The sequence below is a fragment of the Cydia pomonella genome, chromosome 7, assembly GCF_033807575.1.
Source record: "Cydia pomonella isolate Wapato2018A chromosome 7, ilCydPomo1, whole genome shotgun sequence".
Lineage (NCBI taxonomy): Eukaryota > Metazoa > Arthropoda > Insecta > Lepidoptera > Tortricidae > Cydia > Cydia pomonella.
This window is the reverse complement of record NC_084709.1, coordinates 1775644-1793380: the sequence shown is the minus strand read 5'-3', so window position 1 is coordinate 1793380 and position 17737 is coordinate 1775644. Positions and strand designations below refer to the sequence as shown.

The window sequence follows — 17737 nt, the reverse complement described above, 5'->3', positions numbered from 1 at the left end:
TAGTTTCTGTTCAAATAAAAAGCTACGCCGAAACGGGCTTAAAAATAAAATAAGAAGAGATAAAGTTTATTTTATCGAAAATTATCCAAGAACTAAAACAAACATATTACGTTTAAACAGTACTTAAATATTAGTAATAATATATAGTATAGTAGTAGTGTAATAATTACGATTAGGTACAAAAAATTGAAATTTTTGATTATACTCTGTCGAACGCAATTTGTCAGTAGAAAGCGTGAAATTAAAATTTTCTACGTGTAGTCAACCGCGCCTACAATTTTTTTTAATTTGCCGCCCTTTTCCACTGACGGAAATGGCTTACCAAACTATATTTATAATAAACCTAGTGATCGACTTTCACATAATATTCCCCAATCAAGAATATTCGAGGTATTTCTTAGGGTGTTTTTTTTTTTAAATATATATATATATACACATATATATATCCTTGCCTTATCCATCCTTATAATTATATGTATCTTCGTATCTTATATGTATCGTTATAACTTCTCATTTAATGTAACTTTCAAAATAACCCAATCAAATATTATTATTCAGATTTTAAGTATATTTCCAATTTTCGTACTATCAATTCAACTCAACTCAACCCTGCCGTTGCTCCAATCTGAAAATTATGAGTTGCCGTTTAAAATAATAAATGAAAGCTTGGGGTGTGTCCGTTTAGTTACTTTGCGCCGCCACGCTCGAGAGCCCATGAATGCATTACGTTACGACATGTGTAGCAGTTGAAGGGTTACCAGCCAAGTAGGGTTGGGAAATGCGAAAAATATCGATGTTTGCGCTAATCCTTTACTTCATACTAATTTTTCGAATTCGTCTAAGCTAATTTTGTACCGAGTTAGACAGAAGAAAGTGAAAGAGTGTCATTAAAAACGTCATATATTTTGCATCCAGAGTTAGCTTGGTCCGACCCTGAGAACACATGTGTTAGGGGGCGTCCATTAATCGCGTCATACGTTTTTGGCTTGTTTTAGACCCCCCCCCCTCCCCCATGGTGATCTTTGTTGATATTTTCAGGACCCCCCCCCCCCCCCCCATCCAATATGACGTGTATTTTTTTCGATAACTAAAGAACAGTTTTCTAACAAATGAACCTAAGTACACGTGAAGGATAATAAGGGCGGAAAACTATTATTTTTATTTTATTGACTATAATACAGTATAGCACAGATGAAAAAAAAAATACACGTGATACGTGTCCATACCCCCCCGTCCCCTGTGGTGATCATTGGTGATTTTTTGCTGACCCCCTCCCCCCCCCTATACAATATGACGCGATTAATGGACGCCCCCTTAGCTTTTTTGAGCTTGGTGTACAAGTTTGTTTACTCGGACTGCCAAGATGTCTCAAAAATGTATTTAACTATTGGAAAAGACCATTGATATTGATTGACTGAATCAAATTTCTTTACATTTGAAATATTTCGTTCTAATTACACTTTTACATAACTGTAACTAATTAAAGTCCTTTAGTTTAACGTGTAAGAGTTAATTGGACTAAAAATAAGTAATTAAATATAATTTATTTTTCTTTGTCAAACAATTGTGTATACATATTCTACATTTTTATAAAGTTAAGCATACACACACAGAGACAAAGACAGTATATTTTCACCGCTTTATCAGTAACGTTGAAACTACTATTTCTATAATTGCTCTGTCAAATTCATTCATCATCATTTAAGAGCATGGCTCTTGTCGGTGGAGTAGACGTCAGTTTTCGCGGTCCTCGTCCAAGTTCTTTAGGTCCCTGTAAGACATATTTAAAATTTAAACACTTTAAAGAAGCAAATTTATCGCTAATTGTTCACAACACTATTTACCAACCCCGCGTGCGCGCGCGCCCCACGGCTACCACCGAGCATAATTCTGCGGACTCGGCGGCGCAAGCGATTATTTGCTTGTTTCAAGCTTATCAAGTTATTCAGTCTTGTTTAATTAAAGATTTTCGAAACCTTTGCTTTGGACAGACTTTAAACAAAATTGTAATTAACTTTTTTATTATTAAACTTATTGAACTAAGAGTCCAAACGTAATTACAGTTATTATTACAACTATAAAAATATATATATACAAGTACTATAAGTATTGTGAGATGTTGGATAATAGGCTAGCTAACACATGTATTACACATAACACATAGTTGTTGAATTTTTTGACTTATCTGTTAGCATTGATTTAGTTTCTTATGTATTCTTGTTTAGTTCATTTGTTAAAATTTAGTTTCTCGGTGTCGACTATAATCCCGTGTACATAAATGTGTCAATAAAATAGAAATAAATAAATTGTAGCCAGTCAGAGTCAACACAATAAAACAAGTAACCCAGTTATATAACATTATTATCATTATATACCAATGTAGTACTATGTACCACATGGTACCTATTCTTTTAGCATTCTGTATAGTTTCCAACTTTATAGGATTTTATTCCTGCACAAATAAGGCTCTTAATGTATTTTATTAAGAGTACATGTATAGTTATGATCATAAACTATGAAGTGTTTTAATAAACTATTAAAATTTGAGATCTTTTTCACAAATAAATATGTCAACAACAATATTTACTTGTACTCAAATACGGTACATGACGCTAATCTTTTAAATATTAAAACATTTACAAAGTACAGTTAATCCTGGCAGGTTAGAAAAAAACATACATCATCCATTGTTGGATGACGTTTTAAAATGTTAAAAAGGTTTGTTGTTAAGGGCTTATCCAAAGGGTTGTAAATAATGACCCAGCAACTCCATGCAGACCCAATGTGCACTAAACGGTTAAAGAAAGGGTGAATGTGAGTGCAAAATGTTTTTTGATGATAGAATTTTTATTGTTATTCTGCATTGTGGTACAGACGCATTTTTACGAAAAAAAATGTTGATTTCATTTAAAAGCAAAGTAAAGCCGGATGTTTTCTAGCCTACCATCTTACTATACCTACAGGGTACATTTTATTTTCTAATATGCATTAGCTTTAAGATATGCATATTCAATAATTTATTACCTGAATTAATAGTGATTAGGTCGAGTTAAATAACTTTTTGGTAAAAGAAATATACGTATTTGAAAATAAATTGGGGAGACAAAAATGTTCTGGCTGTTAGCTATCTTCCTTTACTTGCATTTCATAATTTTGTATGCACCCGTGATAACAGCGTTGCACTCCGTTGCATTAAATACACTCTTATCTTGACATGCATTGACAACTTGTCAAAAGCTGACAAGTTTATGAATTTTATTACATTCAAAACATTTGTCAAACATGTTCATGTGACATTAGCTGTCATTATCTAGTAATTTTTCACTCAAGTTAAGAATATTAATATCTAGGTAAAATACTGTATAGATATAATACCGTGGGAAGATTCTGGTAGATACAGGTGTGTATCAGATAGTGGTTTCATTAATTTTTGCAATATGGTTTTGTTGAAATAGTGACATATGCGTTTTGCCGGGCAGTGATTTGTTTCTGACTACGATTCCGCGATTTGTATTGCAAAGTAAATATTAATAAAGGACTTATTCATTATCCGTATTGCTTTCAAGATTAAACTCATTGATAAAAATCACAATTAGATATGTTTTTTTTTGTTTTCATTCAACAATTCTAGATGCTTGTGAACTGTGTTGCAAATAAACATCAAACACCTAAAGTTTTACGTTATACGTAGATATGTGGGTTCAAAAGTATATATTGTTTATACAAGCATACGGCCCGTTACATGCGTGTTGCCTTCCCTAACACTACGCACCCTCGTTGAGCTCTGGCAACCTTACTCATCGGGAGGAACACACCACTACGAGTAGGGTCTAGTGTTATTTGGCTGCGGTTTTCTGTAAGGTGGAGGATTATTTTATACTTCGTCATTTTATAACCGATAATGAGTGTCAAATTAAGAAAAAACTCCTGACTTTGTTTGAATAACATATTATTATTCTTGTACTTACTTCAAATGGGTATTTGTTTTGTTCGCAATTTACTTAAATGTTAAATTATTTAAGTCAGCTCCTCAGAAATACTCTAAAATCTAGGCAAGAGTATAATCTAATTTTGATGATTATAGATAGAAAAACCATCTTTATTTATTTGTCATAAGACTCATAAGTTTACACGGTGAGTTAAAAATAAGTCTTCAGTTGAAGCTAAAGGTAAAGTGTTATTTTTTAAGAAGTTAACGTATAGTAATTGGTTGTCGACATATTGTTCAAAATCCTTGTGAATTGCATTGTAAAATAAAAATAACCTACATACAAAATTTCCTTACCAGCTAAAGTTTTTCATCGATGCAGTGAACGACCTGAAATGATTCTACGAAAGCATAACCGCGTGTCGCGTTGCGCGTAGCGTATCTACGCGTTTCGTAGAAGTGCCTACGCTATTCTAAAAAAACCCACAAAAACACGTGCAAACCCTAATAATACTATTAAAATAAAATAAACCATAAATAAATAAAGAATATCAAACAACTCATATTTGCACAATTGTTCGATTTTGCAAAAGTAATGGACGAATTAAAACAATTCCTAACCACAGTATTGATAAAACCACTAATCCCTATTTACACTGAATGTGTGTGAAGTGGTGAGATAAGGCCACAGGTAGACTAAATAAGCCATTTCTATTGGTGGATTTTTAATTCATATCGCCAAGTTGAAACAAATCTGCGATACAAATGTAAACGACGAGGGACCGATTTACTATCAAACTGTGAGACACCTGTAACAATAACAAAATGTGTTTTTATAAAAGTAATTTTATTATTTTTTGTATCGATTTTGTGTGTATTTGCACCTATGTGCGTAATTTCATACGCGCGCGGTATTGCGTCGTCAACTTATCTATACAGTCACTGGTGGCGCCACTGTCATTCATACAAGGGATTATTAGTATGCATATTGATTAGTTCCAGTTTTGTCCGCATTAACAATAAGTTTGTCGATCCGCTGGACACTAAAATCGTGGTAAGGGTAGTAGTAACGGTTATTACCTCTTAAATTAATTAAGTTTCTATTCAAATAATAGAATTAATTATTAAAATGTCTACTAGAAGCATTGTCACATTTACATTATAATCGGAAATAATTTAATTAGGTAAATATAATATCATTTCATTTTGCAGTTAGTATGTCATTTTGTTTAAAGGACGTTTGTATTCATTCTTTTCACCGAGGAAATCATACATATTGTGTTCGCAATTACAAAACCCTAAAGAGGAATTTTGCATACAGCGCCTAACCTATCATCTGAGCAAATCTGCGTATTAAAGAGCAATAGCTACGTTGTAACGTTACCTAGGCGAGACTATCTATTTCTTTATTACATGCCAAAACGCCCAAAACCTACTAGTTTTGTAAGTAGTAGCAAGAACAAGTTATTTTATACTCTCCCTTGCACTTGTATCATCATTAGATAACCTCGAAATTCATAAGAACCTTTAAAGTATTTATTATTTCATAGATTCGATATTTGTAATTGTTTTTTTTTTTAATTTATTGTTTGTAAAAATGGACATGTAAAAGTGCCCCTGTGGCCTATTTGCTGAATAAATGTTTGATATTTGATATTTGATATTTAATATAAATTCAGAGCTGAATTAATTGTAGGTACGTACATGGCGTGGCATACGGAGGGTTAAACAAACTTTGCTCCCGAGTAAAACACAATATGTTTTCACCACACATACGCCAGAAAAATAATAACTAAAACTTTACAAATCAAACCCAAATAAACTTTGTTAAATATTTTTCATTCAAAATCAACACTTTAAAATCAATTGTACCAGCCAACGTGAGTAAACAACTCAACATTTGCATTAAACGTAACTTTAAACGTATTTTCAGGAACTCCGATCTCACCTCTTTGGGCCTTTGATATTCTGTAATCTAACGGAAAACTCAGGACACTAATATACAGGCCCTTAAAGTATTAGTAGTACTGAGTAAAGAAACAAACGAAAAGTACTTTACAAACTACCTATAAATAAATCTCAAAATGCACAAATGACAATCCAATTATAAAAGGGTATAATATCGATATCGATACTTGTTTTGCTTGCGTGAAACGAAAACTCTAAGGCATGACTTGACAGATGTCATGATTACGTCAATTATCAAACGTCAAAAGTAGTATAGGTGAATTATGTGCAGTGTTGCCAATTTAGCAAATTTTATGCTAGATTTGGCATATTTTTATGTTGTTTAGCATTTTTATAAGTTATTTAGCAAATAGCATATTTTTTTGGCATATAAAATAATTATGAATAACAAGTTCACTTTCCTTTTTTAAGTCCAAATACTTCAAAAATGTATATAAAATATACTGTAATTATCATTTGTTTTTTATTGTTGATGTACTTCTTTATAGTTGGATAGGGCATCACCAACGAATACAGACTTTAAATACTAATGACTCATGAGGCTTCTATGAACGTCTGTATTCGTTGGGCATCACTGTCTGATATTTGATGATGGTGCCAACTTAACGGCAAGGGTAACCTTTACGTCAAACGCTCTCAAGCGTGTTTCGGGGATTCCCCAACAAATCTAATTCAATATACCATAGACAAACAGCATTCTTTTATTCCCTCCTTCCTTTACGAAAGAAGCGAGATAGATTGTAAGTACTATACCGCGATTACCGCGTATTCACGTATTTACTGTCACTGTAAATGAAAGAAAGTTTAAAAGTTTTACGTGCATTATTAATTAATTGCTTGATAGTCATTTCGTTAATATGCCGCCTAAATACAGTCAGCATTACCGGTCTGAGTGGGAGCAAATGCTGGATTTCAAGGATTGGTTACAGCCTGTCGAAGATGATACGACGAAGGCCTATTGTAAGTACTGCAAGTGCGAGATGATTGCAAAAGTCCATTGTTTAAAGTTACATATTTTGACATTAAAGCATAAGAAAGCTATAGAACCAGTAAAAAGTCAAAGAACAATTAATTTTCCCAAAGTTAAAAAAGATCTAAATACACAGAGAGCAGAATCTTCACTAGCGATGTTTGTGTGCGCGCATTGTTCGATTATGGCTGTCGATCATTTATCAGACTTATGTAAACACCGATTCGGTGATAGCAAAAGTGGAGACTTACGAGTCCATCGTACAAAATGCACAAATATTATAAAAAATGTTTTGGCGCCTCATTTTATTGAAGAAATTGTGTCAGATTTGGAAGACCAAGAGTACAGTCTCTTGCTCGATGAGTCCACGGATATTTCTGTAAGCAAAATGTTGGGAGTATCGATCAGATATTTCAGCCGATCTTTAAAAACAATAATATCCACATTTTTGGGGTTGGTCGAGATTGAAGATGGCACTGCAAACAGCATATTCAACGGTATTAAAGGATTATTGTTAGTTTTGAATATTGAAATAAAAAAAATGATCGGTATTGGCACAGATAATGCTACGGTGATGACAGGCACTAACAAAGGAGTACATGCCCTATTAAAAAATGAAACTGGTAATGATAATTTGGTATTAGTTCGCTGCGTGTGCCATTCATTACAGTTGGCTTTATCGCATGCTTCGGAAGAAACTCTACCACGGAATGTTGAATTTCTAATAAGAGAAACCTACAATTGGTTTAGTCATTCTTCGAACCGTCGACTATATTACAAAAATATCTACCAAACAATTAACTGTGGCTCCGAACCATTGTTAATTCCACAGATGTGCAACACCCGATGGATATCAATTGAACCAGCAGTCAACCGTATTCTGGAGCAATGGGTGGAATTAAAACTCCTGTTTGAAGTTGCTAGGCGCGATAACCACTGCTATATGGCAGAAACACTATACTCCATGTATAATGATCCTGTGAATCATTTGTATTTATTGTATTTAAAACCTATTTTGGAGGAAGTCCAAGCTGTGAACAAGCTATTTGAAAGCAACAATATTGACCCAACAAAACTTTACAAAGATTTGTGTGCCTTAGTTCAATCTACAAGTCGGCGTATTTTGAACCCAACTGCGAGAGTCGATATTTTTACACATAATATAGAAAGTTATTTGGATCCGAAACCGTACATGGGATATGCTTTTGAAACAAAATTACGGGAATACAACCTTCAACCTGAAGTGGAAAATAATTTACGTCAACGTTGCCTGAATTTCACACTGAAACTTGTATCAGAGCTGCGTTCTAGATTACCAATTAATTTTAATATACTTGAGAAAGTATCTTTATTTTCAGTAGAAGAAACTTTAAAAGCAGTCAAGCCTTCTCTAATCGATATTGCCCAAGAATTCCGAGTGGATGCAGCTACAATGGATAGGCTCATGTCTCAATGGAGAAACATAGTGCACATTAAATGGGAACGCACATCTTCCACTGTAGAATTCTGGAATGAAGTAATTGATTACAAAGATGCAGCTGGTAATAACCCCTTTGCAGATTTATCTCAGTTAGCAATATCATTATTATCACTACCTCATTCCAACGCAGAAATTGAACGCGTTTTCAGCCAAATGAATATAGTCAAAACTAAACTTCGCAACCGTTTGTCGATAAAAACTTTAAATGCCATTCTATACGTCAGATTCGGCCTAAAGAGGGCAGGGAAATGCTGCTATTCTTACACAGTTCCGGATAACGTACTACGCTCTATAGGTACCAAGGAGAGTTATAGTCTTGAGAATAAGGCTTCCACGTCTACATGCACATCAGCTGCCGAGCCTGCCGATGAAGACGAAGATATTAACATTTTATTTAGTAACATAGTCGATTAAAACGTAGAATAAATCAAAATTTTGTTGATTAATAAACATTTAAAATTAAATGACGTTTTATTTGACATTGAAAAATGTTAGCTTATTTTCTGGCAATATTATAAAGCAATTAGCATAATTTTGGCAAAATTTTAACATCTGTTTAGCAAGTTTTAGATTCACCTTGTTGGCAACACTGATTATGTGATGCTGATGTGATTTTCAAAACAAGGGAACTGAAAATAAGGAAAATGTTCAAATTAATATCAACAAGTATAAGTATCCTGGTCCAGGCCCCGAAGCGGCTTATTCGGAGCTTGTATCTGGCTACCGAAACTATGGTGAATAAGTTGTGTGCGCTTTTTCTGTTGTTCACTGTTCATGTTCTGAATAAGATTGGTTTTAAAGTATGTACAAAGTTCAATGTAAAAAAAAAATATCTCATGAGATTTTATATCGGTATACAAATTATTTTCTTTTTTATGTATAGTTATGATTTGTTAGACCTGTACCCCAAAAGCATAAAATTGTTGTAGTAATTCACCGAATCGCATTTCACCTCGATCTCATATTTAATTTTCGCATTGTGTCTCAATAGTTTTTTTTTCTAGTGGCTATAAGTTTTAGTCGCATTTCACCTCGACCGTACATTTAAACATCGCGTTGTGACTCAATCGTTTATTACTTTAGTCGCATTTCACCTCGATCGTGTATTATATTGTATTGGCGACGTGATTCAACGCAACGTCAACGTCACATAGATAAAATTTTAATGAGTTTGATAGCACTTGAGGCTTAATCCTACAAGTACAAAACGTGTTTAAAAAAAACACTTAATTTTAGTGCAAGCATCAAATTAACGTATCAAGTTAAATAGAGTCCCAAAGAAACGTCGATCGCGGCGAAATGCCTCTTCGGTAACATACTACACGAAAAATTGAATACTACAAATTAATTATACTAATGTCAAAGGCTACGGGAAAAAGTGCGTCAAGTAAAAAAATCCAGTGATATCATTTTCATTCAAGGTGAAATGCGATTCGGTGAATTACTACAACAATTTTATGCTTTTGGGGTACAGGTCTAACAAATCATAGTTATTTGCACGTATTTTATGTAGAAAAGGTGTGCTATATAAATAAATAGTTACTTTTTATATTTTAATTATTGTAATACTGAATTTTTATATTTACTCTCTAACTAAAATTAATTGTTTTGGGCGGTTGTAGACTCTCAGGGGCTTTAAATATGTACCTAATTAAATTAATTTATAAGAACATATAATGCAAACAAAATGAAATCAACATTTTTGGTAAAATTAAAATAAGGAGTAGAACCAAACAGATATACCTATTACCTATGAAATATTTGATTCATAAAAATTATCAATAAATGGTAATTACTTAAACCTATTCTAGTAAAAATGGTGCTAAAAGTCTTGTAAAATTTTTTTAGACAGAGAGAAAATCTATTTAACACATTCACTGCCGGGAACCCACCTGGTGGGCGCTTGTGAACTTTGTTCAGATGCCGGACAACCTGCTGGGCGGGTTGTTTTGTACGCAGCTTTAGACCACCGGTTTCTGGGGTAGTGCGCCGTTTTTTGTCTGGCAGTGAATGTGTTAAACAAACATTGGTTACTGTATTAAACAAGTCCAACCAATCTTTCTGGGTGCCCCAGAAACTTAAAGATTTATTTTGAAAATATGAAATAAGTAAGAAACGCTATCTCTTTCAAAATGTTCACAGTAAGCAGAAAATAGTATTTTGTGCAACAGGACATAATAAGGTTTCTTAAAATTCAAGGGCCGAAGTTACAAAATAAAAAAGTTGAATTTTGTTAAGACAGGCCCGAGAATCTTAAGACCTAATTATGTAACATTGCACACAATTTTTATTCTAAAACCGCTGAGATCGCCGAAGAGATCGCTGTTTAGCGATAAGTCCGCCTGTTGTTACCTACCAATGTATATATTTTATCAATTTCTGTATCTGTTTTTCATGTAGTGTGCAATAAAGAATTATTATTATTATTATTATAAGACAGCAGAAAAGACCTAAAATCATAAATAGTATCAAAGTAAATATTGGTTTGTCAATCTTAGCCTAGAAGTCAGAATTAAAAAAAAAAACAGTTGTATAATATTATATGAATATTCCTAAGAAGACTGCTTATAGGATCCTATACAAGTGCCCCGATATCACTGACAGTCATTTAATTGACAAACAAAAGTGCTGGAGAAGGAAAAATGTTTTTTTTTTCATAGTATTTCTCTTAACCAGTATTTTAATAAACTAAACAATAATTTTCTGAAACAATATTAACATGTACCGTAAAACCACCCAACTATAGTCCAAAGCTCCTAACTATGGTCCACAAATAAACTCAATTTTTTTCGTTCAGGTGTGTATTTTACTATATTTTTGTAGTTCTAAGGCAAAGTATGTTTATAAATGGAAGGTAAAACTAGGAGTAAACCAAAAGGAACATTGGTATAGATACTTCATTTCCTTTAGAACTTGTGGACCATAGTTGCAGTAAGTATTGGACTATAGTTGGGTGGTTTTACGGTATTTCAATACCGGGTCCAAGCCCTGTGTCCGCCATTTGTATTTTTCTGTATAATATTTAAATAAATACAGGATCTTAATACTATTGAAGGAGTGACAAAATATATATTATTTATTTTAAATTTGTATTAACTTCATTTTACAGAATGAGCCGATAGTGACAGTGAAGCAGGGAAGACTCCAGGGTGCAGTGGCCACGCTGCATGATGGATCTTCATACTACAGCTTCAAGGGTATCCCATATGCCCAACCTCCCGTTGGACCTTTACGATTTACAGTAAGTAGCCGTTAGAAGATACTTAATATTATTGGTTTACACTGCCTTGCAAATTTACAATGTTTTGGTAACTGAATTAATAAAATGTTAAAACTAAATTAAACAGTAATTAAAGATATTTTTTTAATTTATTAAAAAAAATAGTTAAATTGGGTTTAAAATTGCTTGCTGTTTTGGGTGATTTACTGTAATATTTGTGATGGAAAATAAATGGAACAGAGTAACACTATTATTGTTGATGACATAAGAGTAGAGTTTCCTTGCCTTGTTGGCTGATTTAAAATATGATAAATAAATTAAATTAAATTAAATTGGTATTCTGCAAAACATAATAGCTTTTATTTATTTTTCATATAATAAACAAGATAGGGCCTTAATTAACCACTATTTACAGGAAACTTGAACAATTTAATCTGCTTTTGTTACAAATATTATTATGTAAATAAGGAAAAAATAATAAGGACAGTACATACTCGTATAGACTGTAGGAAATAATTAATACCCTTATTTATAGAGCCATTTTTAAACAAACTCTATTCCTCTTAAACAATAACAAAATTTAATGTTGTATAAAAGAATTTAATATTTTAAAATGCACCTTCACCTGGACGTACATTTTTCTCACAGGCACCACAGCCACCACAGCCATGGCAAGGCATCCTAAATGCCACTGAACACCGAGATGTCTGCATCCAAGTCAACCTCATGGCCCGCTCCTCAGCTGCCGAAGGCAGCGAAGACTGCCTGTTCCTCAACATCTACTCCAAGTCACTCCAACCTTCAGCAAAGATACCTGTCATGGTCTACATCCATGGTGGAGCATATCTATCTGGCTCAGGAAATGATGATATGTACGGACCAAACTTTCTACTACAGCACAATGTGGTTCTAGTCACTTTGAATTATCGCCTTGAAGTGCTCGGCTTCTTATGTTTAGACACCCCTGAGGTCCCAGGGAATGCGGGCATGAAAGACCAAGTTGCTGCGATGAAATGGGTAAAAGATAATATAGCTCAGTTCGGAGGAGATCCGGATAATATTACACTCTTCGGAGAAAGCGCTGGTGCGTCTTCTGTTATTTACCATATGCTGTCACCGATGTCTCAAGGGTTATTCCATAAAGCTATCACGCAAAGTGGGACTAGTATAAATGACTGGGCGCAGGGAATAAATGGAAAAGAGAGGGCATTTAAAATTGGCAAATATTTAGGTAAAGATACTGAAGATCCGAAAGACTTATTAGAGTTTTTAAGAGGTTTACCAGCATCAAAATTGATTAAATTGACTAATGTAACTTTAACTCCTGATGAAAAATACAGAGGACTTCCTATTCATTTTGCGCCAGTACAGGAAAAGAAATTTGAAAATGTCGAGGCGTTCCTCAGTGAAGAACCATTGGATCTCATTTTGTCTAATAAAATATGCAATATTCCATTATTGCTTGGATATAATTCTGCAGAAAGTATAATAATGGTTCAAGATAGGCTGAAAAAACTGCCGATTTTTAATAAAACGCCATCATATGACGTGCCCAGAGAAATAGTAGACAAAATAAGTCAGGAAAAGATGATCGAAATGGGGGAGAGAGTAAAGAAGTTCTATGTTGGGAATCGAGATTATAACAGTGAAGATTTGAACGAAATTGTTCAACTATTATCAGATTTACATTTTGTTTACAACACGCATAGATTCGCTTATCTATACTCTAAGCATAACAGTTCAATATACATGTACAGATTTAATATAGAAAGTGATTTGAATATCGTCAAAAACATGAGTGGGATTGACGTAAAAGGAGCCAGTCATGCCGACGAACTGTTTTACATTTTTTCGACGAACATGACTAAAGAAGATTATGAATCGCAGGAAAAAATAAGGAACTACGTGTGGAGGGTTACCAAAATGTGGACGGACTTTGCTAAAACCAGGTAAATATTTTTTTTTAACCTAATTCTTTATACGGTTAGCAAGATAAATTGCTAAGTGGTCGGGGCCTTTGTTCAGATATTTGCCTTAGCGCTTCCATATATCTGAAGGAAACTAGCTGTGTGTATTCACCTCGACTAGACACCTATACATAGATAGATAGATAAAATCTTTATTCAACCACAACTTACCTGCTTTGTGACAAACAATATCCTGATTCTGATTCAATATCCTGGCAGGGTCGCCATCGAATAGTTGGAGGGTTGAATGGAGATTAAGTAAACTCAAACATTGCCGATGTGTTGTATTCTTAGTTTACAAGTATATAGAGAGCAGGTAAAACTAAACATAACTTATTTATAGGCTATTATTGCTTACATGCTATTTATACAGTAACGTATAGTTTAATAAAAATTTAGTAAAATTTACAAGAGACAAAGAAAAGGTACAGGTAACACAATTAGACACTAATAGTAACAACAAAGTACAGTTAATAGTAGTTTATGTGACTGCTACATAATAAAGGGCATTAAAATACACGAGTGTGGGTTTAAGAAACGTACGAAGTGAGTTTCTTAAAAAGATCACACGAGTATTTTAATGCCTAATTATGTACAGTTACATACACTATTTTATCTACACACATATTATAAACTTTCTATGAAATATTCACTAATCCAAATTACAGCCTCCGTTAGGGCATCGTTACCAAATCGTTGCTCTCTTGGCAGAACTCGCAGATATGTGGTGGCGTCACTGAAATATTTTTATCGCTTATTTTACACGAAATTTTTGCTATAGTTACCTTAAAAACCACAAAACATATTAATTTTGTACTTAAAACTAATTAAAAGATAAACTGTACGTCAAATGGGGGTAATTTTTTTTTCACGCATGTAGTTTTTTAATTCAGAGACAAACTAGAGACGGGGGCCTATTTACGTATCATTCGATACAAACTATAACATGCGAGATATGTCAAAATTGTATGCAATTGACATTTCATTTCGAACAAAAAGGCATCTCGACTGATCAAAGAAGAACCAGAGAAGATCTAGAGGTCAAATCGAACTGCTTTTTTTTCAGAGATGTTCCAAATTTGAATGCATATCCAAATCGATTTTGATGTAGTTATGAAGATATAACTACATTATCACAGATAAGAAATTGGTTGTAACAAAACAGTTTATCGTAATGTTGGCCATTATTTACGGATTTTGAAGGCATCATAGAGGGTTTATGATATGTGTGTAGATAAAAGATTTTATTTGTGACCTTGTAACAAACAACTTGAAAGTCGCTAGAGACCTCATACTATTTGTGACTGTGACAAGGTACGAAATGGGTCACAAATTAAATCTTTTTACTGTACATGTCTTATTTTTAGATTAGTAGAGGGGTGTTGTGGTAAAGAATAGGCGCTGACGCAGCATAAATGCTGCGGAGACCACAGCCACAAAATAGATAGGTACAGAAGTCAATCACATGTATGTACTTCACTTTTCATACCTACGCTCGGCGGCCGCTCTAGGGTTGTCAACTATGACTTATAGTGGTAGTGGCACTCGTATCTAGTTGTTTGATTTATTGTTGAGAATGAAACGGGAAGAATGGAAATATAAATGAATAATAACTAAAATATTTTAATTTTAATATCATTGTTATTTTACAAATTTGTCACAGAAAATATCTTGCGATGATTTCGACATTGGCGAAATGCACGATTATTATATTTTAAAGTGTAATAAATTCGCATTCTCATGTACAATTATCCTACAAAACAAAACAATAAACTTTGTCAATTTTCACTATCGAAAATCCCTAATAACTTCTAAATGGATCACCCTAGTTACACAATTTCCATTGCCCGTTTTAGACCTAAACCTATCAAATGGCACTAAAAACAACACAATATTTACACAAACAAAAAAACATGTTTTCAAAGTTACGTAAGGTGGCATAAATTTACCTTACAAAGATTTAGTTACTTCGTTTATACTGATTAAAAATAGGCAACTGTTATACAAAACTATCTTAGATATATTATTCGGAGGCCGGGGCGGGGCGCTTACCTACCTACCTAACTGTTCCGTGTAACGTTAAAACGAACCATCGAAATACAAGCAGATACCTACTAACCTCTCTGACCACCACTGGTAGCTTAAAAAACGACAATTCACCGTTTAATGTTGAATTTAAACAACCGTCTACTGGACAGTTATAAACTTTTTTTTTGCTCCATTGTTGCATAAAAAAGTTCACAGATGCGTGTCTCAAGCGGATGGCACTCTTGATCGCACTAGTCTCAACCAGTCCGAGATATCGTGTCGATGAGCAGTGTCTATGTGTGCGTTGCTCGAGCGCACTTTGTATGTAGATTGATTTCTGTACCTATCTGTTTTATGCCACAGAGCTTATTTTCCGTCAAAACCTTAAAACGTACACTAATGAACGACTATACATAGTCCAACCCCATATAGACCGACACAATCCTGCGCTCGATTGCCGAGAGGTTTGACTGCCCATATTTGAGGCATTGTGATGATATGCATGTTTCTAGAAGTACCTATTATGTCTAACCACTAAGTAGGTGCTTCTAGAAACATAGCTGTCTTAAATTATTAAAAAAAAAATAGTCGTATACAAGTCGTAGAAAAAATGGGAAGTCCGATTTTTTATATGATGCGATTTCTACGTACTTTACGTGACTCGATTTCGCAGGTATAATTTTTCCTGTTTACTTAATTGTTAGTCATAGTCTGAAAACAAAACACCTTATTCTAAAAGCGATAGAGCTCGTTTTCCTGATTATTATTTAATACAATATGTAAATCAAGTATTTGTGTAACTAGTTGTAGGAACAGCTGCAGAAATCGCTAAAATATATTGTAACCGTAGTTATAAGCGTTGGTGGTTTAGCGGAAAAAGCATGCGACTTGCAATCTGGAGGTCGCGGGTTCAATTCAAACCCCCGGCTCGTACCAATGAGTTTTTCGGAACTTATGTACGAAATATCATTTGATATTTACCAGTCGCTTTTCGGTGAAGGAAAACATCGTGAGGGTACCGGACTAATCCCAATAAGGCTTAGTTTACCCTCTGGGTTGGAAGGTCAGATGGTAGTCGCTTTCGTAAAAACTAGAGCCTACGCCAATTCTAGGGTTTAGTTGCCAAGCGAACCCCAGGATCCAATGAGCCGTGGGAAAAATGCCTGGACAACGCGAGTAAGATATTGTAACCGTAGTTTTGACAATTAAGCAGTTAAACCTAAGAAGCCGATGGTCCTGGGTCGAATCCCGGTAAAGGCATTCATTTGTGTGATGAGCACAGATATTTGTTCCTGAGTCATGGATGTTTTCTATGTATTTAAGTATTTGTATATTACATATATCGTTGTCTGAGTACCCACAACACAAGCCTTATTGAGTTTACTGTAGGACTTAGTCAATCTGTGTAAGAACGTCCTACGAGTATAATATTTATTTTTATAAAGATACAGAGTACAGCTCTAACTGATTTACTATTCTTATTGTTACAGCAATCCCACGCCGGACAATTCTCTAGGAGTAAAATGGCCGAAATACACCGTTGCCAACAAGGAGTACCTAGAAATAGACGACCAACTCGCCGAGAGCAAGTTTGCCGACCGAAACAGCGTCGAGTTCTGGAATAAGTTGTATTGCGAGGCAGGCTTGCCTTGCATTAGTAAGAGCAACTTGTGAAGTTGTACTGTATTTTTATATGCGGATTGTAATCAATGACCTCTTGGCTTAGTGAGAGATTCTTGAAGGAAGCAAAGTTGTTGTTTATTGGTAGGTATTTGATGAATATACTAGTAACAAGTAGGTATAAATAAAATAACAATATGAACTGAAAAAAACGTGATACTTCAGAAATATATTTGTAAATATTGTTGTCGTTTTTTTAGGGTTCCGTAGTCAACTAGGAACCCTTATTTTGAAGGTTGACATAATTTTATATTTTTATTCATGGTGATGTGTTAATATTTCCTGTATAATATATTTCGTCATATGTTTATTCGTGGGATTAGTTGTTTTATTTAATGTAGGTGTTTTATATCAAATAAATAAGACTGAAATCACACAAATCTTAAATGTACAATTAATGAACAATTCTATTTTTATATAAACAGTTGTAAATTATTTTATTTTTATTATTTATTAAATAAGTGTAGGTATAAAATACCGAAATATACATTATTTT

At 33.8% G+C, this 17737-nt stretch overlaps 1 protein-coding gene across 2 annotated transcripts; it reads left to right on the top strand.

Annotated features, from left to right (window-relative positions):
- Nucleotides 1-8944: 8944 nt before the first annotated feature.
- LOC133519561 (juvenile hormone esterase-like) lies at nt 8945-17557 on the top strand. 2 transcript variants are annotated; one of them, XM_061853570.1, is made up of 4 exons: nt 8945-9080; nt 11456-11587; nt 12215-13515; nt 17052-17557. In XM_061853570.1, exons 1-4 carry the CDS (start codon nt 8991-8993, stop codon nt 17233-17235), a joined length of 1707 nt encoding a protein of 568 aa, XP_061709554.1. In that variant the 5' UTR covers nt 8945-8990; the 3' UTR covers nt 17236-17557. The 2 variants fall into 2 exon arrangements, with proteins under 2 accessions (XP_061709554.1, XP_061709553.1); XM_061853569.1 differs by having other exon boundaries at nt 8945-9146.
- The last annotated feature ends 180 nt before the right edge of the window (nt 17558-17737 follow it).